The sequence below is a fragment of the Crocodylus siamensis genome, chromosome 12, assembly GCF_052110815.1.
Source record: "Crocodylus siamensis isolate JL-2025a chromosome 12, ASM5211081v1, whole genome shotgun sequence".
Taxonomy (NCBI): domain Eukaryota; kingdom Metazoa; phylum Chordata; order Crocodylia; family Crocodylidae; genus Crocodylus; species Crocodylus siamensis.
In genome coordinates, this window is record NC_143406.1 from 7935075 (window position 1) to 7958424 (window position 23350).

The 23350-nt window shown below is 48.7% G+C and overlaps 2 protein-coding genes across 4 annotated transcripts in view; one reads left to right on the top strand and one right to left on the bottom strand.

Moving 5' to 3' along the window:
- The first annotated feature begins 9735 nt into the window (after nucleotides 1–9735).
- Nucleotides 9736–15587, top strand: RNF223 (ring finger protein 223). Of its 2 annotated transcripts, XM_090023856.1 has the most exons (3): nucleotides 9736–9903; nucleotides 12929–13030; nucleotides 13431–15587. In XM_090023856.1, exons 2-3 carry the CDS (start codon nucleotides 12979–12981, stop codon nucleotides 14249–14251), a joined length of 873 nt encoding a protein of 290 aa, XP_089879982.1. In that variant the 5' UTR covers nucleotides 9736–9903; nucleotides 12929–12978; the 3' UTR covers nucleotides 14252–15587. The 2 variants fall into 2 exon arrangements, with proteins under 2 accessions (XP_089879982.1, XP_089879983.1); XM_090023857.1 differs by lacking the exon at nucleotides 12929–13030.
- A 1386-nt stretch (nucleotides 15588–16973) lies between these two features.
- The window catches only part of LOC149854565 (tyrosine-protein phosphatase non-receptor type 11-like), a 77407-nt gene continuing 71030 nt past the window's right edge, over nucleotides 16974–23350 (bottom strand). For both annotated transcript variants that reach the window (XM_090024270.1, XM_090024271.1), the window contains exons 12-16: nucleotides 23177–23244; nucleotides 22228–22379; nucleotides 21678–21778; nucleotides 19273–19393; nucleotides 16974–18521 (exon numbers count right to left, since the gene is read on the bottom strand). In XM_090024270.1, coding sequence (XP_089880396.1) covers nucleotides 19309–19393; nucleotides 21678–21778; nucleotides 22228–22379; nucleotides 23177–23244 — 406 coding nt within the window. In that variant the 3' untranslated portion in view covers nucleotides 16974–18521; nucleotides 19273–19308. The remainder of the gene's footprint in view (nucleotides 18522–19272; nucleotides 19394–21677; nucleotides 21779–22227; nucleotides 22380–23176; nucleotides 23245–23350) is intronic.

The window sequence follows — 23350 nt, forward strand, 5'->3', positions numbered from 1 at the left end:
GACAAAAGATGCTGCCCTCACTCATAGTAGCAAGGATATAGTAGCTAACAAAGAACTTACTTTTTTATTTCAATGCAGACGAGCTAATGAGGACTGCAGAGTCCAGCTGAGGCCTGAAAATCTGGTTCTGTAGGGCAGAAAGGAGGATTTTTACTTTGTAGACATATCAACCCCACTATGTCTCCAAGAAAGGCCCCCTTCATAAATAGAAGGCTAAATATTGTCAAGCCCCCGAAGGTGAGGAAATGTAAAAATAAAAATAAAAATGGGGGTTTCCTATGCAGGCTTTCTTTGCAACCTCATGGAAAGGCATTGTGACACACCCATTATATGACCACATAGTAGTCCCGTTCCCTGCCTGGCTTCTCTTTCCAGGGTTTCATAATGCAGACCGCAAGGCACCCTTAATAGGCAGCAGCACTTTCAGCTGTGCCTATTGTACATATTAACAGCGCTAGCCACTCAGTAGCGTTCAGTGGAAGTAGGGCAGGCAGGGTGTGAAGGATTTAGCCCTATTCCCCTAGGCGCTCAAGTCCTGTGCAAGGCTGTGCAAAGCATTAGACCTGCTTTATAGAGACCAAGATTGCAGAGAGCGCATGCGACTCAACCAGGTGCAAATTAGAGTCCAGGTCTTCTAACACCAAGTGTTTATTCGCCAAAGTGCTGTTGCATGTGCTCAAGGACTTGGCTGAGCAGAGGGACCCCAAGACTCAATGCAAGGCTCCAAGCACTCCTTTTGAGGTCCTGAGTGCCCTCAGGTGCCTGCTGATGTCTATAAGACTGGAGAGGGCCTGCAGGGATCAAGTCCTTCATAAGTAGATAGGCTTCCTCCCTGAAGCCGGTGCAGCACAAATTTCGGTAGAAAAGAGGGAGCGGTGTATTATTTAACATCTAAATAGATGCTAGAAGAATAGCAGAGAGGGGGCTGGGCAGCAGCTAACAGGGGTGCCTTTTCTAACTCTGCAGTTTGTATCTGTGTTTGAGGCCTTGGCTTTTCCCGGGCGGCAGAGACCTACAGGCATATTTACATGCAAGAAGAAAGGGGAGCCTGTTCAACGGGACAAAGCAGACATTGTCCTGTCTGTACAAACACCGGCTTGTCAAGGGCCAAATGGGCTGAACATCCCCAGAGCAGTTCCTTGCGGCACTTGGACAAAAAACAGAAGAGGCTTCAGCATAGTGGGTGTCCCTTGTTGGAGGATTTTTGCTGCAAGGGTCTTCTAGCTGAACACCTTCACACAACTGCCACTTCACATTGGTATCTAGAGCTTTTAGAAAAGGCCATCATTTTATTTATTAGATTTATACGATGTTCTTCCCAGCAAAAACTCTGGGTGGCTTACAGAAGAGAGCAAAATCTCTTATTGCCTTCTGTTATAAGTAAGTTAACAAAAGCCGGGGTCGTTTGACCCCAGTATCCTTTCCTGCCCATGGCAGGGGGTCAGACTTGGTGATTTGCTCAGGTCCCTTCTGACCCTACATACTGTGAAACTATGAAAAAAGGAGACACCAAATACTTTCTACAAACCTATAGAGTATTAAAACAACCTGTAGAGCAGACACCTCCGTTCCCCGCCCCGTCCCCAAACAATATCCTAGTTTAGCCTTGCCTGCTAAATGCCTGCTCAGATAGGAAGGTCTTTAAAAAGTGCTTCCAGAGGATGGCCAGGCCAGGGTCTCGCAGTGGGAGGGAATGGCAGGGCTGAGGGTGGCTCCCGCGGACAACCACCCACACAATTTTGCAGAGTGCGCTGGACTTCACTAAAACATTAGAAAGTAGACGATGATGAAAAATGGATGTATAATGGCTGCAGACAGCCCCAGATTGAATCCTTTATGTGAGATTTGCCTTCTCTCCCAAAAGTGGATGTTTCAGGTAAAAATGAGCTAAAAGGTCCTGAGATTCCCATGTTAAAATTCTTCAGCCATCTGAAGGTAGAGTTGATGTGATAGGACTTTCCTTTCCCCCAGCACAAAGTATGCTTACACCTAGCTATGGGGATGCCAATAAAGCCCTTTATCTCATAGGTTTATACAATGGAAGATGCTATTTCAGGACCTGGGTGGATCAAGCATCGGGTATTTTTCCTCCAGGAAAAACCCCAAGAACACCTCCTAGGTTCTCGCCCATCCATCAGACTCCAGAGATACAAAACATAAATGATTTGCTGCCCAGGGCATTTAACCTGAGCTTGCCCCCATAGCCTTTAGTGCAGGGGTGGGCAAAATGTGGCCCGTGGGCCGAATGCGGCCCGCCAGGCCATTCTATCCAGGCCGCAGGGCCCCTAAAACATTTAGCAAATTAATATATATCTGCCCCTGGCTGCCTGTCATGCGGGCCTTGATGGCTTGCCAAAACTCAGTAAGTGGCCGTCCGCCTGAAATAATTGCCCGCCTCTGCTTTAGCGTGTCATATTTGCATGGCAGTAGTGCTGAGGGGAAGCACGTTTTCTGCAGTGATTGGTGTAAGAAAGGGCCATTCTTTTTTTGGGGAAAAAAAAGTCATTCTGGAGTTTTTCTGCTTTCTAAAGTGCAGGTTTGAAAACCTTTGATGTTCCAAACTTGGACAAGTTCTTCCATCAGTTTGGGTTTAAAATACCCAGCCCCCGTGAAAAGGAGAGGGGGGCGGGGAAGCGAAAGCACTGACTTGACAAACTTCACCTACTCTGGACTCTTTCAAAAAAGCAGGTGGATATATTTCTTGCCGGGGTCACTTGATCCCAGCTGACTTCCCGACTCTGGCGGGGAGGCTGGACCCAATGATCTCATGAGGTCCCTTCTAGCCCCTAAAGTCTATGAAAACGATGAAATCAGTGGGACCAGACTCTCCTGCTATGTATGAGCAGGTGTGAGATGGTGAAGAGGAGAATTTGGCCACTGGGTGGCAGGTTGCTTATTACATAAGAAATCCAGAGCATCCCTGAAAATACATCCTTCTCCCCTCTCGCTCTCCAGTTTGTTTTCCAAGCTCAGGTGGCTGCCACATGGCTCACGGGGGTGAGTAACACTGAAAGAACATGGCCTCTCTGAAAGGACAGCCATGAAGGCACCTGGAAATGCAACGAGTGATTGATCTTGGTCTCCGCCCTTGCTTCCATTGTCAGCACAATGCTGGCTCATTCGTCCTGCTGTTAGTCCCTTTCATAGTCGAGCAATTATGACCGGAGTTGCTGCAGGGCTTATTCTGTTGCTGTCAGTAATGCCAGCCATCTCGACGGTTCATGACTCAGAACATTCTGTCCATACCTCCGCACAGTAATTACTTCGGTTCCTGTGCACTGCACAAGTGCTATGCCCCGTGTCCAGCTGACTCTGACCAGTTATAAAAGGTAAATAAAGATCATCATACCAGAAAAGTGGGAACTACAGTCCACTGACATATCCTACTCTCCAGTCCTCTAGTGAAGTTCTCCACCTGGTGTCGGGTCAGACCTAAGATGCCCCCAGCAACTGCAGGAACTCCTGGTTGCCGCACAAGGTAGCACTTCCACTCTTTCTTCTTGAGTGGCCATTGTAGGCCATATTAGGGTCTAATGCCGCCTAGAAGAGCTGCTCCCACTTCCACACCATCTAAACCCGGGGCTGATACCTAGGGTTGCTAACCCTCCAGGATTGCCCTGGCATCTCCAGGAATTGGATATAAATCTCCAGAAGAGTACAGAGTCACCCGGGAGACAAATGATAGGGTATTGTTCATTAAAATAAATATTAAATGTGGAATCAGATTTATACAGTAGTCTAGTGGGGTTTTTTTAAATGCAGTAGTAATGTGCATTTGCCTTCCTGACGTAAAAGTCTACCCACCGTAATCCATAACGGATATACACTAGCACACGGACAGGATGGGTTGGGTGTCACGGGCACGTTGGCATTCTGGAGACCTCCCGGACTAGATTCACCCAGAGCTGGCAACCCTACTGATATCCCCCAGTTCTCCTTTCACACCAGGTGATTCTATTGACCTGAAGGGAATTATTCTTCATCGAGAGCTGCTTGGAAAATGTTCGCTGCTTTTTGGCCTTCAACAACAAAATACGAGAAAAACCTCTCTTGGCAAATTGCCCTCCCCTCCGCCAGTAGTGCAACTACGGTGGGGTGATGGGGGCAGCTGCCCCAGGTGCCAACAAGTATGGGGCTGGGGGGGAAAGGTGTGCGTGAAAGAAATGGCTTTTGCAGCAGCTGCATTGTTATGCTAGTGCTCCTCACACACTTTAGTCCACCCCAACCCCGATTCATTTAGGGGGAAGTGAGAGGACTGGGTCTTCAGACTTGCATGATTCTGGCTGCACTGTGTTTGAGAAGACAGGTCAGGGAAAAGGGCCTGACCCTGGTGTTTATAGGGTACAAGGTCCTGAAGCTCTGATGGTCGTCTTGTTCTTTGGGAGTTTGTTCCAGAGTTTGGCACCACTCCCCTGAGAGAGGTCAAAGAATCATAAAAAATCTGGGTAGGAAGGGACCTCAGGAGGTTGCACCTAATCCAACCCCCTGCTCAAAGCAGGACCATCCCCAACTAGGTCATCCCAGCCAAGGCTTGGTCTAGCTAAGTCTTAAAAGCCTCCAAGGATGGGGAGTCCCCCACCTCTCTGGGTAGCCTGTTCCAGTGCTTCACCACCCTCCTAGTGAGAGGTTTTCCTAAAATCCAGCCTAAACCTCCCTTGCTGCAACAACGTCTGTCACAGATGGCGCTGACTGCTACTATGCCCTGAATCTGAAGACACACACCTGCTACGAGTAGAGGGAGCAATTTCAGCTCCACCTGTTTCAGCCACCCCAATGCAATTTCCACCTTTTGCCAATATGGGTCGCTTTGCCCAGACTGATTCTCAGCATGGATATGGGCTCTGTAAGCTACCGTGCTGAGATGGATTGAACAATGATGTAGAAAATAGATCAGAACCCATTTTAAGGGCTGGAATCTATAGCAGTTACATCATCAAGGGCCAGGTGTTCATCACCTCTGGAAGAGGATAGGAATGATGGCAGAATGATGTCTTCTCTGCAGCGATTGGCTTGGGAAAGCCTTGACTTCATCTTTAGAGAATAGCTGCTATTCCTGTTGTTTGGGAATCCAGCCATGACTGAGTCACGTAACCCTGGAGCTGTGACAGTAATAGTCACACGGCCTATGACAGCATCAGCTTAATTTTATGTCACATCCATGCTTGATAATCGTTATCTAATCAATGTCTTTACCCACTAACTACAGGAAATAAGGAATGGTGCTGGGTAAGGCTCAGCCTGGGCTCCAGAGTGTGAATGAGCTTGAATGTGAGCTGGTTTTGGTCTGCAGCCAAGATGGAAGATACCTGAGGTTCATAGCTGGTTTACTGGAAGTGAGGAGCGCACAGTTATGGACTTTGCACCACAAACCACCAAGAGCTGATCTCTAACTTCTATCAATCAACACTCCGGGACACTAATGTACTACGAAAGTACTGCTACCAAGAACATAAAAGGCTCAAACTATGCAAATAGACGGCGTTTGACTGGTTTCTCCCTCCCTGATTGCCATCCTTTGACTGCTTCTTCCCCTTTAATTCCTTGAGTGTTCCTGTTTCCTAGCACCCTTGTTTAAGATCCTTCCCAGTGCTCAGATTGAGCGCTCTGCTGTATTAAAGGAAATGTAAATGTTTATCCTTTCCTTGTATGTGCATTATGGCACTACCTGTCGGGGCAGCATTGGCTTTCCCTGTTCCATGCAGCGCTCTCATCTGTAAAGTGAGATGACATCCCTGCTACACAAAGGTATGGGCAGGCTTAATCCACTGTGTTTATAAAGCATCTTAAGATCCTCCGGTGAAAAGAGCTGGAGGGACAAAATGTAAGGACATTAAAAGGATCCTGAACTGAGTTCTCCTCCAGTTTATTTGATGATTCACTGAAGCCCTTTCCTGCCCATTTATGCCAAGGAATTCAAATGCTCCCATCTAGCCCTAGGTGCAAGCTACCGCTGCGATTTATAAATCGTCCTCCCAAGCACCTGGTTATCTAGAAATGTGCACGTGAAGCCAGGCACACAAAGCTGGCTCCATGAGCTAGCATGGGAAAGATCATTTAATGATCTTGTTTACATGGCTCTCGCTCTAATTGCCCTCAGCGTACAGCCTCATCACTTGGAGGCACGCCGTGCAATCAAAGAGGGACTCCGGCCTGGGGGCCAAGGAAAAAGGATTCTTTGCCAAGCAAACTTAAAGCTGGCTGTGTTTTGCCACTGCTTGCTCCATCCCGTGAAGACTGATTTAGCAGCTGAGATTGGGTAGGCTGAAGAACCAGGATGCGGACTTGGGTCTCGGCCAAAACCCACTGAACTCGACGGGAGAATATGTCCACTGACTTTAAGAGCAGGCCCTTGAAGCATAGTGGAAAATGTTATCTTGGCAATCTCCCTCGGTTGGACACGATTAATACCTTTCAGCCTTTCCATGCCATGCGGAACAAACGGAGCAGGTTCGCTCGAGCGTGCTCTTGGTTGGGGAAGAATCCGGTTCCCCTGTCCTTACTGCTGAATTGATCCTTCTGGGTGAAGCAATGTGCTGCAGCAGAAAGCCAGGGAAGAATTTGTAGGGGGAGGGATAACTTTCAAGGGGCTTGGGGAGCGTTGCTCTTCTGAGGCTGGGATCAGAGAGACAAGCCTGGGCTGAAGGGTTCTGGACCTTTACGTTTCTATTTCACCTTCTCCAAGCACTTTTGCAGCATTTATAAGGGTGGGGAAGCATTATGAAGACAGCCCAGGCTTTGGGGTGATCCAAGAGAGCTAGATTTTTTTTTTGTCACCTTGGGCAGCAGACCAACGAGTCATGAGCCACGCTGCAAAATGGTACCCAAAAAATAACCATAAGATAAGCAGCCTAACAGGTCCATAGTCCCTAAAAACCTGCCAGCCTGGGTGGAAGAGATCAAAATAGGTACTTTGGCCCCTGCTGTGTACTTCTTGTCTGCACTTTATTGGTTTGGCTGTGCCTGATTTGAAGTAGGGCACAGTCACAAGGAGAAAGCAAAGCAGATTTGGCTGGCTCAGCCATGGGAGCTGGTCGGCTACAGCCATTAAGCCAAGTTCCTTTTTTTCGTTTTATCATTGCTATGCCATACACTTGTTTGCTTTAGCCCGAAGGACGTTAGACGCACATTCGTGTTAAACTGCCTCGCTCCCAAACCAGCTGTGGGCTGTGAATCAAGTTGTTTGGCTGCTGCTGGAAAGAATCACTTTGGCTTTTCTTGCATTTGTTTCCCCACCCCCGCCACCCAACCTGCAAAGCTTCCACTTGAGCCCCCAGCGTTCCCAGATACTGGAGTATAATGGGAAAAAGAGATGACATTGCAAGGCAAACAACTCTAGCAAGCCCTAATGTCTATGAAATCTATGAAAATCAAAATGACTGCCCCCACCCTCCTTCATGTATATCTTACAATCTGAGTGGAGAACACCTCCTGGTCTACATGTATCTTCCAGTCTAAATGGAGAAAGTCGATAAAGTGTGCAGAGAGAGGAAGGATGATTTGCAATTGCCTCCAGATTTACCGAGGGGCACTGGAGGCCCGTTGGGAATGAGATGGGAATTTAGGATCACACAGTCAGTGGTAAAAGCAAGAGATTGTTTCCAGATCTTCTGAGTCACCTGAGTTTGAACAATAGCACTGCCTTTCCTGGACCGTGCACTATAGCAAAAGTCATCTTGGAGCAAATGTTGCCACACTGCTCTTCATACATGCATGTGGCCCACGCCGAGTTGCCCTCTTATTAATTTTCTTAGCTAAGCTTTTGGAGTTAACTGCTATGCTGTCCTTGTGCCTTTTACTTGAGGATCTCAATGCAACTCACAGTTCAAGGGACTACTGCAGTTATGTAACTGTGGGCGCTTCTACACGTTCATTAATGCACCTTTGGTACTGCACATTTCGTTTGCTACTTCCTTAATAAAACACTAACTAAATGTGAAGCACCTACAGTTACTGCGCGGTAGCACCGGTGCATGGTTATTTAGTGATTGCTTACTGCCTAATAACACTGCGCAGTAGGCTACGAGCACAGGTTTTTGCCATGACGCGCTCCTGCGCAGGGTTATTAGACCAATGCACAGTAAGCACCTTGTGCAGACGCACCCTATATCTATTTAAACTTGGGCACCACTGATCAGCCTCTCGGGTCCAACATAATTAATACATCCCTATATTGGGAGGCTCGTAATGACCCTCTGAGCTTTCCACCTAAATCAATGCCTGATCGTGACAACTGCGTTATTTTCCCATTTTGAAGGGAAGTCCGGGATAAAAAGGACAGACAGAGACAGAGCCTCCCACTCATTTTTTGAAGCCCAAGGCCCGATCAGGTTGTCTCCGTGTGCTGATCGGTCTGAGCATACTCAGCACGTTGCCTAGCTAGTGCGTCAGGCACGGATGAGACAGACTCTGTCCCCCCCCGGCAGTCAGCCGCTGGCTTGGATTCAACTGCTTCCACACATGCTGGTCACGCTGGGGAGGACGGGGGAACCGCACATCAACAAAACAAAATTGTGAAATGCCAGCAGCACCTACACGGTTTTCAGTGGCTGGGGCTGGGCTGGAAGGCACCAATTACACTGTGATGGGTAACTTCACTCCTTGCAAAGAGGGCCAAACCTCCAGCCGGCGAAAAGCAATGTAGGATTTCACAGATTTTTGTCTCCATTTCCAAACATGATCACAAGGATAGCTTAGGCTGAGAAGCAGTCTCATGGGCCAGGTCAGAAAGGACTATGGACAAACCAGGCCACTCTCAGGTTTAACCCCAGTCACAATCCTAACCCGTAACATGTCTCTTGCTCTGGAAACCTCCCTAAATGACAATGCCCTAAAATGTAAAAGAGAAGGGAGAAGAGAGAGGGACTGTCTGAGGCACAAGCCAGGTAGGTGCCCAACTCTCACGGAAAGTTAATAAGATTTGGGCTTCTGCTGTCCCACAAAATGATCACGGCCCTGCACAGACTGAATAGCGCAGTAGCACTTGCTACAGGCCCTGCAGAGCATGAGACTCTTTGCACAGGGTTACTTTGAACAGCTCTCTAGCAGGCAGCTAGTTTTTTTGCAGGCTGGTCCCGTGACAGGCTTATCTTTCTTCTGAGTCTATGGGGTTTGGGCATTTAAACAAACTCCCATTTTCACCCTGGAAGGGGGAGGGTGAGTGCTAAAGAATCACATTCTCTGGCTCAAAGCCAGGAGACAATCCCATTTTCTTATACTGACCCCAAGTTATTTCAAATACTTTTTCCTCAATGGAAAATTCAGAGACCAATTCCCCTTCTGAAGATCTGCCCAAGGGTTTTTCCGCCCCCCCCCCCAATCTGATTTGCTGTCCTCTGAAAAGGTGGCCAAGTTGTAAACCTATGTGCAGTTACCAGGAGCTATTTAAAACTAGACTGAACTGGACAAGATGCTAACCATTTACTAGAAAACGGACAATCTCCTACGGGTTTGGATAGAGTGGGGAAAATAGGTGTTTCCTCTTGTCCAGGTCTATAAATAAGAATATACCACGAACAATAAAAAAAAGTGTGTTTCTGTAACGCGGCAGAAACATTCCAACCTGCCCTGTTTGTCAACAGAGAAACCTGCCTCTCATTGAAATGCTCCTGCAGCCAATGGAGTGATTCAAAGATAATTGGGTGACTGCAGGTAAGTCACCTCCAGACAGGAAGGTATAAAAGACACCTGAGTAACAGAGGCAGGGCCACTCATACACAGACACAGGGAACTGCCAGAGATCACTCAACCTTCCCTTACCTGGACCCTTGTCAAGAAACTACCAGGAAACTCAAATACTGACGGCTTACAAATAAAAAGGTCTGTCCTCAGTGGAGGAGACTCTTCAAGGAGAGAGGACAAGACTCTGAATATGCTTGTCTTCTGCTAAAACTGCACCCTGTACAGGTAATTATAGACTTTAAAAAACCCTTTTCTACATCTCATAACTGTGTGCATCAGTTGTTGCGAGTTGAGCATTGCTAGGGAATCGTATTGTAGAGCATAAATGGGGGGCTGTGGTTTTTTTGTTGTAGTTTTATGGGGACTTTCTTAGTCGTTGGATCACTTCAGCCGTTTTTTTTTTTCCCCCCGCAGTCTCAACTAGGCAAGTAGTTTTGAGTTTCTCCCCTTTTTACAGGTGATTTACTAAGGCGCAAAAGATTTCTGGGAAATGATGAAAAAAGCCATTCTGAGCCAGTTTCTGAGTTGCGGGAAATAGAGTCTCCTTTTTTAAATGGGATTGAATGCTGAGTTTATACGAGCTGAAGATTGATCCCTCTATTTAAACATGGTACATGAGCCCCTGTGGCACTGCAAAATAACCAAGCACTTCTATCCTGGGGGCTTTCTATTGGGCTCCATTTGTGTGCTCTGCAGTATTGAATTAATTGGGTTCTGAATCCCTATCATTTGTGTAGCAGCACCCTGTGAAACCCTGGTAGAAATCCAAATCCCCGTGCAAGGTGCTGTACAGACATATAACCGACTGTCCTTGCCCTGCAGACTTTAACACTTAAAGCCAGAGGGAAAGAGAGGTGACTTGCTCAAGAACATATGTAGCAAGTCAATAGTACAGTAAGAAATCGCCTTCAGATCTCTTGACTGCCGTCCAGAATCCTAGTCTGTCCTCTATGGCTTTCCCCATGAGAATCAGCATCCTTTCTGGCCATCTCGCATCACAGGCATGTCTTATCCAGCTGACTTCTGATGCAAAGGGGTAGATGCTAACAGAGGGATGGATGCCTGTGAAAGAGCATCCTTCTTTCAGGCACGCGCACAGACACCGTCACTACTGACTCTCTTTAAAATTTAGGGAAAACCAGAGCAAGTTATAGGAATAATGCATGTGAGTTTTTTTCCCGTTTCCAACAAGGAGCCAGCGGGAATAGATTTTAAGAGGACTTCCAAATATTACAGGGAAGAAATCCATTTGGTGAATTCTGAATACAGCTTTGATTGGAGCTACCAAGCAAATGGGGGTGTCCGAATCCCTTGGGTTGATTTGGCATTTTCAGCTTTAAACGCACTGGTTTTTATTAGTGTCCTTTGGGGTAACTGACTGGTAACAGATTATAAATCTCAATATCTTCAAGAGCTTAAATTTACAATGCGGTTCCACGACAAAGCAATGCTAGTTTCTGGATGCACTGGGTTGTTTTTTTAAATATGGTTATGGACTTTTCCTAAAAGGCAGCCCAAATGCCTTTGATGCAGGTAAAATAAACATGTCTTTATAAAAGTAGTAGCAGAAGTAGTTGCAGATTTGTGCTGGGTTTGGGCCATTTTATTACCACTCAAGAGCATCAGGGTTGTTATTGAGGCTAAAGTTACTTTTAGAAAACCCTAATATGTCTTTTTTTTTTTTTTTTATAAGACTTTCTAGGCTTCAGGCTGTAACAGGTCACTCAGAGCTCACCGAGATTTCTCAGACGCCAAAGCAAACACTTTCCTCTAATATTGATACGTGGGGAGGTCTCTCAGTCCTTCTGCCCCGGGACTGTGTGTGTTGAAGAGTGCCCCGAACTCTGACAGTGAAGCGCAGCTGAAATGGCTGTGTTCATTGGATGGAGTTTTGCAAAATAAGCACATTTTGTGTATTTTTTCCTTCAAAATCAGGGCTCCAGCTCAGACCCAAATGCACAAACTTACTGAAAATAAAACTAGGAGCCAGGCACGCTTCAGGTTTTGTGCAGAATGTAGTGATGCCAGGATTTGTGGAGAAGCCTACTCATCAGATGTTATCTTAGGCCACAGGATGACTCGTAGAGTCAAAAATGTACCAAATTAACCTGTCCTAAGGGAGGGAGAGGGGGCTTTAAAGTAGGGGCCAAATTCTGGTCTCATTGACACCAGAAAGTGCCCAGGTTTTGGCCCATGTGAGCATCATCTGGGCCCCTAAAATTAGTCACAGCCTCAGCCAAATGGGTTGTAAAAGGGCAGTTTTATTTCCAGAACGTAGGAGTATGAGAGATGGGCACACGCTTCCGGGAGGAAAACTCAGGCTCTTTGGCATTCAAAAATTAACAGCTTCAGATGAGCTGATCCTTGCCTGGGGCTGATGAGGCAGCTCTGGGCTGACTTGTATAATTAAGGCTGTGCTTTGAATGCCCCTGCTTTAACAGCCGAACAAGCAGAGGATCAGGCTCAGCCAGTTCGGTGACTTGCCCAAAATGAATGTTTTCCTTGGCATGCAGCATGTCTTTTGACTAGGGAAGTCTCCATTTAAACACCCGAGCGTCACAGGACCAATGTTTGGCTGCTCCGTGTTGCTGTCCTATTGTCACGGGGTACAATTATTAGCATTTGAGTTTTTATTTTGAAATACATGACCCTGCAGTTGTAGTCCTGAACAGCAAGCCACATGTACACCAGGGTCCACCTGGGAAATGGGAGTGAATTTGCTAGTCCGCGGGCACAGACGGGGCAGGGTGAAGCATAAAGCCACCGCAGTCTCGTGCAGCTCTGTGGGTAAGCTGGCACCCTGGTTCCTCCTGAGGACAAGGCAGAAAAGGCTTTCCTCTGGGAAAGCCTCAGGGCGAGGAGGAAATAGCTGAACAGAAAATTCTCGTTGCTGCTCCCTCTTCCTCCCCAAGGGAATTTCTCCAGGAAACTATTTCTTTTTGCCCTGTCATGGTTATAAGGAAGACGGTGTCAGGCTGTTGGAGTGGAGGGAGTAGAGGACCAACTTGACTTTGCAAGGCTGCTCTGGGCTCCTATTGACTTGGCTGGGCCGCTGAAGGCCCTTGGGACCCTACAGCAGATGGCCAAGGTGCACCGTGCAGGCTCTGGGAGAAGCAGGTGGCTTCACGCCTACCTGTTAGGCCCTATACGGCGTTGCAATCCACAACTAAACCATTGCTGTCCATGCATTTCAAAGACAGGTTGTAGTCCCGGCCTCCTCAACTACTGAACACCTTTATCTATCCCTTAGGCTTTTGTACGGGTGCCTCCCAGATTAATAGGAGGTCGCTAGGTGACTTCATGGAGTCTTCTGCTCTTCTGCCTTCTCAGGTTTTGGGAAGCAACAGTTGGGGTAGGTTTTTTTTTGGCTCTTTTTCTCCTCAGAGTCGCTGTCTGGGGAATCCGTAGCTATGAATGCATACCATGGCGGCTGTGGTGAACAGGATTTGGCCAGGCACTGGATCTCTGTGGGCAACCTTGCAACTTTCTGGAAAAGACAACTTCTTCCCCTCCAGGAGGACTGTAGGCTTGGGATTGTGCCTCCACCCTTTCATACTTAACAACCCGGATTTCACTCCTCCTAGCATTTGCAGCCATAGCTCTGGGCCTACTAACCACATCTGCTTGATGCTTGTCTGTCTTTTGCGGGGCCTGGGGAAAGTGCCGTGGCATTTAGGAGAGGATTTGCACATGCACTTCCTTTGTTTCCCTCCTCTGGGGTCTCACAGGGCTCTTTGTGCTTGCTCCCCCAGATTCGGTCATGTCGTGTTTCTCTCAGATGTGGCACACGGACGTGCCCGAGTCGCCTACCAGCCCCGTCCCCGCATCGCCGAGCGAGATCCCCATCCCGCTCAGCCCTATCGTCATCACCTCGCCCACAGAAGGCAAGAGGAAGCTCAGGTCCCCCACTGACAAGCCTGGGTCCCCGAAGCTGGCCTCCCCCAAGCCTACCTCGCCCATCGAGTGCTCTATCTGCTTCAACACCTACGACAACATCTTCAAGACCCCCAAGATGCTCCAGTGCTCCCATGTCTTCTGCCTGGAGTGCGTGGCCCGTTTGGCCACGGCACTTCCTCCGAGCCAAGTCGAGGACCAGCTGCCTTGTCCCTTCTGCCGGCAGCTGACCAACATCCCCCGCGAGGGCCCTCCGGCCCTCCAGACAAGCAAGGACCTGTTGGCCACCCTGCCCCCGGACCTCCAGCACGAGAAAGTGGTTTGGATGGAGGGCACCAAGCTCTGCTACCGGCAGTCGTCCCAAGACGACCCAGAAGACCCCAACGCGTGCATCTCCCTCGACGTTGCCATGAGCAAGCCCGAGGTCCCTCAGACGCCGGATGAGGGCTTCATGGGGAGGCTGTCCCGCTGCGACGTGTGTGACGACTGGAAGCGTGTCGTCCTCCTCTCAGCCTTGGTCATCATTCTGCTGTGCATCATCCTGTGGCCGGTTCAATGCGCTCTGAAAACCGGGAACCTCCGCTGCTTCACTAGGACTGTTACGTTCGCCAGGCCAAACATCCCACCGTTGACATACACGACCACGCCAGTGCCTGGGACCGAGGCGCCCCTCCATTAATGAACCCACCAGCCTTTAAGGGCAGCTTCCTCCACGCAGCACTGTCAAAGCACCTCCAACCCAAATGTCACTTCAAGGCCTGTGCTTTTCTAACAGCGGTCTGCGTATCGACCGCAACAGCTCAGGTCTCTCCCTACGCACCTGCTCTGCCCGTGCACTTGGAGCCTCGGCTAAACGCGCAGTTCTTCCACCCCGGTACTGCTGCACACCTCTGCCAAAGCATTTGGAAATGAAGTGCTGTGTAAGGGGCAACACGTACAACCCCACTGCCTAAATTCTTCCTTGATGTGCTTGAGCCTTGAAAACGTGTTCAAGGTTTGATGGGGCAAGGGCATATATCTAGGCAGCAAGCAGCAACGCAAGAGAGGTGCACGTGTCTCGTGCTGCGTCTCCGGAGAATATAGGCAGAGCTGGCAGGGAGCTGAGCTCCTTCCCTTTCAACTCGTCAATGGACTGGAAGTGACAAAAAAGGGTATTTTCTTGAAAGCGAATGACTCTGAAGAGGCTTGCTGGATGAAAGGAGAACGTGTTGGCAGACCGAGTATCAGCACTTGAAAAGAGCTTGGCAAGAATGTACATATGTCAGGGAGAATATTTAATTTTATACTCTGCGCTTTATTAAACATTTCAATTGTATTTCTGTTAGCGTTATATTGTTGGAGGTGTCACTTCACTGCCTTTTCCTCTTGATAGTCAAACCTCTGATTTCTTTTTACTTTTCACTTTCCTTCTTTGAACTGAGTCCTGTTCTGCTGATAGGTTGTAAGATTGCTCTGAAGTTGTGAAAAAGACAATGGTGATTTTTAATTTTTATTTTTTTTCCACCCGTCCTCACCCCAGACTGTTCCACTTGAATCCAATCTTTATGTATCAGCGTGGGATTTCTCAAAAGAAGATTATTTTTGGAAGAATCTTCTCCCCCATTTATTTTTAATGAAAGCAAATTCAGTGTTGAGTTGAGGGGTAAAAATTGGTTTAGGCATATTTTTATAGAGTGGAGGCTTTGCATTTGACAGGAAGAACTCTGCATTTTCTGACGTGCAAAACCCCCTTCAAATTTCAGTGTTAACTGTTTAACTTAAACACATTTTACACCATTTGAAACCATGGCTAAGATGGTAAAAATGTGAGAGATTACTTTTTTGCTTTTCTTTAAAAAAAAAAAAAAGTTTCTTTGTATAGCTTGGTTTTAAATGGCATCAGTATTAAGACACGGGCCAGTTGCTGACACTATATGTATATTTATTTGATGCAGCGGCTTCTTTCAGTGTTGCTTAGCCACAACGTTCTTCATAAACAGTAATGCTTTGCACCTCGTGATATGTGTTACTCACCAGGCAGACAGCATCATATGCAAGTACCAGATTTGTATGCAATAAATCTGTTTTATATAATGATGGTGTCAGTAGTACTTCCTCCACAACATTTCTTTCTCCTAAGTGCTGTTTATAAGTGCTTATGTTTAAAAAAAAAACTCTGCCCCGAGCAGATTTGAGTTGGATTTCCGAGGGTGAAAACAGATCTGGGCAAGCTCCGTCACTCCCAGGTTTTGACTGGATCAATTAAAACTGACCCAAATGTGACGTCTGTTTTTGAGTATCTACGTGAGGACAGCCTGGGGAACGGCGGTATCTTTGCTTCCAGCGAAAGGAGGCAAATAAAAGTAATCTGTAAATATTTGCACTCGGCCGCAAGCCTACTTTTGCACCTGCCCGTCTTCAGTGGCCCCAGAACCTGTGTCCCGGTGAGCTCAGGGCTGCATCCACCTGCACGGAGGGGATGGAGAAACTGCTCTTTGCTTTGTCTCTTCCTGCATGGGGGGAGGCGAGGGGGCTGCCAGACCTCCCAGTCACCAATCTTTCCCCCCGACTGAGGTATGAAGATGGCCTGTAACGAGATTTAGGGCATGGTTTGCCAGGCAGCATTTCAGGAGGGTTTTGTTCTCTCATGGGCTCCATTTGCAGCTCGGTGAATATGAAGTTGTCAAATGGTGGCCTTACCTGTACCAGCCCCGGGACTGATGCCAGGAGGCTCTGGGTCTTCGAACACAGCTGCTGCCAAGATCATTTGGCTTGGGGGAGAAGTTTTCTCCCATTGCCCTGTCCAGTTCCCTGCAAGTTCACTGCTGAAAAGCCTTCCTTCGTGGTGCAAAAGCTGTTTGCAGGCGACTGACTTGTGCGAGGTAAAAGACAGCCAAGAGGACAAGTTTTAGTTCTGCCACAAAGCAAGTTTCCGGAGGTCAACCCCAGGTGGAAGTGATATGGTACCCCAGTTTCAGGCTGCCCTTTATCGATACCTACTTCCCAGCTGGCCATGAAACGTGGGTCAAAGGTCTTGCTGAGATGAGCTCCTGTATTGAAGCTGCTAGTTCACATTAGGGTGGCCATCATAAAGGACATTTGGGTTTTCTGCTACTCTGCCCTCTATTGATATGAACCCCGATGCTTTTATATCCCTATTTTTCTCTTTGAGGTGTCCGGTTTTGTATCAATAGACAACGGGACTGTCCTCTATGATGGCCACCCTAGTTCACATGTAACCAAGTCTTATCTGGGCCTTGACAGCGAGATGACTCGGAGCATAATAAAGAGCCCTTTATTAGAGCCAGCAGGTTCATGGCACCTCCCTGCACCGTACCTTGCTTTCCAGGTCTCGGTTGCTCCTGTGTGCACTTAAATTCGTTTAAAAACATCAATAAAAGGAAAAACGCCTTTTTTATAATACTCAACATTTATTTAAAAGTGCAATAAAAATAAACAGTTTTCCTGTCCCTGCAACACATGACTGGAAATGCCAGTCGGTAAAAACAGCCCAGCGAGATGTCACTGCGCTCTTTGTTCAGCCCCTGCAGGTCTGTGGGGGGCAGAGCTCCCACAGGGAGCCCTCTTGCCCCGGACCAGATAAAAGGGGCAGCAAGTCTACTTGTTTTCAGAGACAAGGAAAACCTTTTTTTTCTTTTCCCACCCCCCCATTAAAATCTGCTGCATGCAAGGTCTCCAGGCTTGGACGCTGGCAGGCAGACCCCAGGCTCCTTGCAGAGCATTTTCCCGTCGCAAGCAGTCTTGCAGAAAGGAGGTTCTTTGGTAGAGCGGCTTGCAATCCCAGGTCTCGGAGAGCAGGAAGTGGCGCCAGTCAAAACTGAGATGCATTTGATGGAGCTGGAATACTAATACTCCAAACTGAGAGCGCTTTTCTCCTTTTTTTTTTTTCCCTCCTCCTTCACTATTCTGTACAAATACTAAGCCGTCCCTGGAGCAAACCTATTTGGTATACACAGCGTTTGCCTCGGCACGTAGCTATAGGGGAGGGGAAGCAGAGACGGGTCATACTGTGAGGCAGTGGGAGTGGGAATCGCAAGCGCCCGGCTCCGAGCCTGGGGCTCAGTTGAACAGCCTGTGGATGGGCGTGTAGGGGTAAGGCATTGCCCTTGAGTGATGGCTGAGCATACAAATGCATGACTCCTGACTACTTCTACCACCAGTAAGGGAGGATTTCATTTAGCTCAAGTGGTACATGCTGGCATAATTGAAGACTAAAGGTCTAATCATGCCTCACCACTTGTCTGTCTTGCAGCCTATCCAGGTGCTGTGCAGCCGCTAGATGCTCTCTCGACACACGCAAAAGTCCATACCCTAGGCCATCCCGTCAGCACGCAGCGGTAGCATGGATTGCTCCCGGGGCTTTGGCAGAGCTGCACAGGACGGAAACAGCCAAATGGTGGTGGGGGAGATCTAGTACAACTGTTACGTAGACTGTTCCTGGGTCCAGGCTGGGTGCCCTGTCCCTCATGATGAACTTCACCTAGGCAAGCACTTCTGGCTTAGAGAGGACGGATCTGCTGAAGCCTGGAGGTATAGCAACAACCTTGCTGAATATACCCTTCACAGGCAAGCCCAGGGAAAGCTCCTAAAAAAAGGAGTCATCTTCAGTTTTTACAAAACAATTTTTTTCTTGGTTTAAAAAAAAAAATCTTAAATAAAAAAAACAAAAATGGAAACAGAGCTTTCACGCCCTACGGACCTATCCGGAGGCACCTGCGCATAAATATCAGCCTAAATGCTTTTCAGGAAGCTGAGAAGGTCTTTCTCGGGAATAAGTTAGGTCGAGGCACGTTCCTAAGGTGTTTGCTTCACCTTCTTCGGTGGCCGGGGGAGCTGGGGCTGGCGCGCCCCACTGAAACCAAGGTACGTGAGAGAGGCCAAGGCTAAGGCAGGAAGGAGACGTCTGCAGCGGCAGAACCGGGGAAGTGTGGACGTAAACATCGTAAATCCTGAGGCCCAAAATGAGAGGAGGAAAAACCAGGTGTCAAGAGATGTGTAATAGTGACACGCGCTTGTAGCAGGCACGGATGAGGAACTTCCCACACAAGTAGGCTGTCCTTGCTAGGGGTTCACGCCAAGAGATTGGGCCGTGATCTTAAAACCACCCAGGCTTCCAATGTTGGTGGTATTATTACGCAGTTCCCAAAAATAATTGTCTTGTTTAGAGAGAAAATTTTTTTCCCTCCCTCCTCCCCTACAATCATAGAAAATGAGGGTTGGGAGGGCCCTCAGGAGGTCACGTGTAGTCCAACCCCCTGCTCAAAGCAGGACCAGCCCCAACTAGATCAACCCAGCCAAAGCTTTGTCTAGCTGGGTCTTAAAAACCTCCAAGGATGGAGATTCAACTACCTCTCTGGATCACCTGTTTCAGTGTTTTACTACCTTCCTAATGAGAAAATTCTTCTGAATATCTAACTCCAACTTCCCGTGCTGCAACTTGAGAGCGTCACTCCTTGTTCCTCCTCTTACCATCAGAGCTAAGAGCAGCCAAAGAGCTGCAGTGTTTTCAGGGCATGTTAAACAGAAGATCATGGCTGCTTTTCCCAGTGTAGACAGGGGGGCCACAGACAGAGCTACACGTGCTTCACATAAGATGCTGAACTTGGACTGGAATCAAGAGGATCCCTCCTCCACCACCACCCTCCGGGGGGGTTCGGTTGGTTGCTAGCTGCACTACGAACCAAAGGGAAGCATCCATACCTGCATGGCCTCCATCCAGCTTTCCTTCCAGTCCCTTTATCGCCCTGTGTTGCTCATTCCTGAAACCCTTGGGCTCTTGATGTTCAGGTTCTCATAGACCGTGCCCGGGTCGTCGTCAACCCTGTGAAGAGATATGAGCCCTTGCTGTGAGTGGTGCTGCTAACTCTGGGTCCTTTCCAAAGAGATGGCTGCTGGCGGCGGGGCAATGGGAAAGGGGGTCACTTGAGCAAATTCCTCTGCCTTCCCCTTGTAACCTTTCTGAATGCAAGGCCTACAACTACCTGCCTCCTCCTCCATGAGCACCACATGCTTTTGCATTTCACACCAGCTGTACCTCAGGCAGATTGAGCCCTCAGCATCCATCCAAGACCTGAGCTTTTGCCTGCATACGAACCGTAAGTGCTGTGGGTAAGAACACGTCTGGCACTTCCTATATGCCTAAGAGCTAGAGCTGAGACACAACCTTGGGCTTTCTGGAGCAAGGAGCTGGATAGAAACCTGGATCCAATTCAGATTTTGACAAATCAATCCTGGCATTCGGGAACTAGCCAATCGAAAAAAATTAAAAAAAAAAAAATCCCACATCCAGACAACCCTGAACTTCCCTGAAATCCAGCCCAGAATTCATGAAACTGTGCAATGCTCAGCAGCTAGCCACTCTTTTTCTTTGGCTTCTTCCCAGCACACATGCTCTCGTCCTGAGATTCACTGCCAGTTCCAAGCTCAACAGAAGCCAATAACTGGAATCAAAACCTCCAGAATTTGTCACATTTAGAGACCAGAGAAGAGTAGGCTCCAATCAGTGACTTGGAAAGTTTCTGAAGCTAGTGAAGAATCCAGACTGGGCAAAGTCACTTCAGGGCAGGGTCTGACCACTTCCTTAGTAATTTAATGAAGGGGAACAGCTCTGGAAACATCACCCATTCATTCCTTGCAATTAGGGTGGTAAAGTGGCCTCTCCTACCATCTGCTGCCCTCTAGCGCATCCTGCAGAGCCCCCGTCCCGGACGTGTTGCTGGAGACGGACTCAAATTCTCCAATTCAGCTCTTTTTTTCCCAATCCGTGGGAGTGATTTTGAAAGGAGGGTTTGGGGCTGTCCTGATGCCGGGAGCACATCATGGCCTGTGCATTCACGACCTCCGCTCATGCACTGGGTATGTGCTGACAGGCGCCAGCTTTCTTAGTGCCACTGTCTGGTTGCAGTTGTTGGCCGCACGAGTGATAGGTATGAGCATGTGTGAGAAATTAGTTTAGTTCGTTCCCAGCTCAGATGAGACTTGGGCTGGTGCCCAAGTGAGTTGGCATCCGTGCTACAGGTGGACTAGCACCTCTCCATGGGAGCAGCCAGCCCTCTGCCGCTGCCGAACCCTAGCCAAGTGCGATTTTACAATCTTATCAAGGTGCTTCAGGAACCTTTGCAGCTAAAGGCCTCTGATATCCTATATCCATGTGCTCCCCCACCCTCTCACACCCCCAAACTTCACCCCGTCACTCTCTCTTCCTGCCCTCACCCTCCATGTTCCTGTTAACCCCGTATCTCACTGCATGCCCCCTCTACATGATAGTACTGTTATTCTCCTGGTTTGCCTGGCTCAAGACGGATCTCCTTGGCAAGGCAAAAGAAAAAGCAGTTGATTAAATACTCGTAGGCTGGCTGCTCCCCTGTGTACTGCAAAAACAGAACACATCAGCAGGGCAGGACATGACCGTATTTGCCTAATGCACCTGTGTAAGTACTGATCGTTCTCCTCTTTCTAAGCTCTCTAAGAGGAGCATTCAGCTGCGGGAAGAGCCAGCGGGGTGAAAACTGGCAACGACCAGGGCTATGGTCATTGTGCTCCCTGTTGGAGAACCACAGGGTTGGAAGGGACCTCAAGGATCATTATACTCCAACCCCTTGCACCGATGCAGGGTTGGCTGCTCCTGAACCATCCCACACACAGGCCCACCCTGCCTCTTCCTGACAGACTCCCATGAAGAAGATCCCGCAACTTTCCCAGGGGGGTTACTTCATTGTCCTGCTGCTCTGACAGTCGGGGAGTTTTCCCTGAGATTTGATTTTGCATCTGCTTTGCTGCAACTCTAAACCCATTGCCTTGTGTCTTGTCCAAAGGAGAACGTCCTCTTTCTCATGACAGCCGTTGGCATATCCGAGACCTGTGGTCAGGACCTCCCCTTCCGCCTCCCCCCCGCCACGCTCCTGTTCTCCCAACGAAGCCAACTTAGTTCTTAGCAACTTTCCTCATGCACCAGCCCCTTATTCATCTTCACTCTCCAATCTCTCTGCATCACCCTTAAAATTAAGCGCTTAACAACTGGACACGCCACTGCAGCTGAGGCCTCATCAGCACAGAATGGCAATCCTATTGATACCTCCTAACACGCACACACATGCACAACTTACGCAGACTGGGCTCGGGGTGAGGGGGGCTGCGCCTTGGCTCTGCCTTTTTCCATTGGTGAATATCCAATATTCAAGTAGTCTCGCTCTTTTGCCTTACTCCTCTGCAAGAGAGAAGACAAGTTAGGTGGGCATGCAGGAAGGGTGGCTACAGGGAGCCAGAGTATGTTTTGAGACGCTGGCTGGCCCACTGCAAACACCAGACCTAGTAGAGAAGTTGCATTTCATGGAAAAGTGAAAATCGGCATGCCATGAAACGCGGACATTTCAACTGCTCTGCCACTGAACAAAGAGCAGCCCAACCAGCCTGCTCAGATCCACAGTCAGTCAGGATTTATGGCAGGAGACCCAATCACACGCTTGACGCAGAGTGAGTTTCATTCTGGATTTGCCCTCGATGCATTCAGTGCCGGGGCTCGGATCCTCCCTGTGACTTCCAGGGGTCTCCATTCACGCTGGCCGTTCCAACTGAGGAGCTGAGTTCAGGACAGGCCTTGCTATTAATACAGTTCCCTGGGTACCCCCAGCATGGCTGCTCTTTCACGGGACCCACCTGCTCCTCTTCTAGCCTCTTCTGCTCTGCCTCAATGTACTGCTGCACTGCCATGTAAACGAATTTGTACTGCGCCTCAGTCTGCACCATGCCGGAGCGCTGCCGGCGCACCATCTGGATGGTCTTGGGGATGTCTATGTCGCAGTCCAACCCTGCAAGGATCAGAAATGGAGTGAGATTTCAGAGGGGGTGATGGGAACAGCCCCGCTCTGTTGCCAAACCCAGGCCTTCCTGTGCGGGATGATTTTGTGGAACACATGACATGAGGATGAGCTGTTACGGGTAATGTAGATCCCCTCGTCTAGGAACGCAGGACAAGCACTGGGCTGCTGAGTCCAGCCCCTTGTCACAACCATGTCACGCAACTCCCCCGCCATAGGGATATGGCTCTATCCTGAGGACCTGATGGAGAACTCTCTCCTGGGTTGAGCATTTCAGCAGATGGGTCAAACTCTATAGAAAGCAGATGATTCCCCATGACTTTCCAAAGGTGACTTTACTTTCTATAGAGCCCTGCAGGGTTCATCTGTATTGTATGCACAAAGGGAGCAGGTCCTAAAGGAGATGCTCGGGTTGGAGTCCTGGCCCCACTGAATCCCCAAAACCCAAATACTTTGGTGGGGCTGGGGTGCTGCCCTGTGCTTCATCCACAGCTTGTTCCTTGCCCATGTCCTTGTCTGGCGAGGGGGAGATTTCTTCCTCCAGGGATGCAGAGCTCTGCCTCCTCTAGCAGAGGAGGACCTTCCAGTATGGGAAGGTATCTCCCTCACCCCATCTGCTACTTGGCTACTCTTAGACCAAAGCCCAAGGGCAGTCTGGACTCACTGAGCTGGAGACCTTCAGGATCTTTGCATCCCTGGAAGGAATGAGTTAGACTGTCTGCTTTTTTTTACTGGGCCAACTGGGGCAAAGGAATACCAACAGCCATGGAGTAGATCCTTATTCATACCTTGTCTGTGAATAATGTCCACCAGAATATCAATCACGATGATGGTGCCCGTGCGTCCTATTCCAGCACTGGGTCAGGGGAAGAGGGAGAGAGGTCAGTGTGGGAAGATTCAGAATATGTCCCTCACCCTGAGATGATGAGCCAGGGCCATGTGTGCCCTCCACCTGCACACCT

Coding starts and splice junctions, on each gene's coding strand:
- RNF223 (XM_090023856.1), top strand. CDS start 12,979: ATGGAGTCTTCTGCTCTTCTGCCTTCTCAGGTTTTGGGAAGCAACAGT. Junction 13,031..13,430: donor TTTGGGAAGCAACAGTTGGG/GTAGGTTTTTTT, acceptor TTGCTCCCCCAG/ATTCGGTCATGTCGTGTTTC.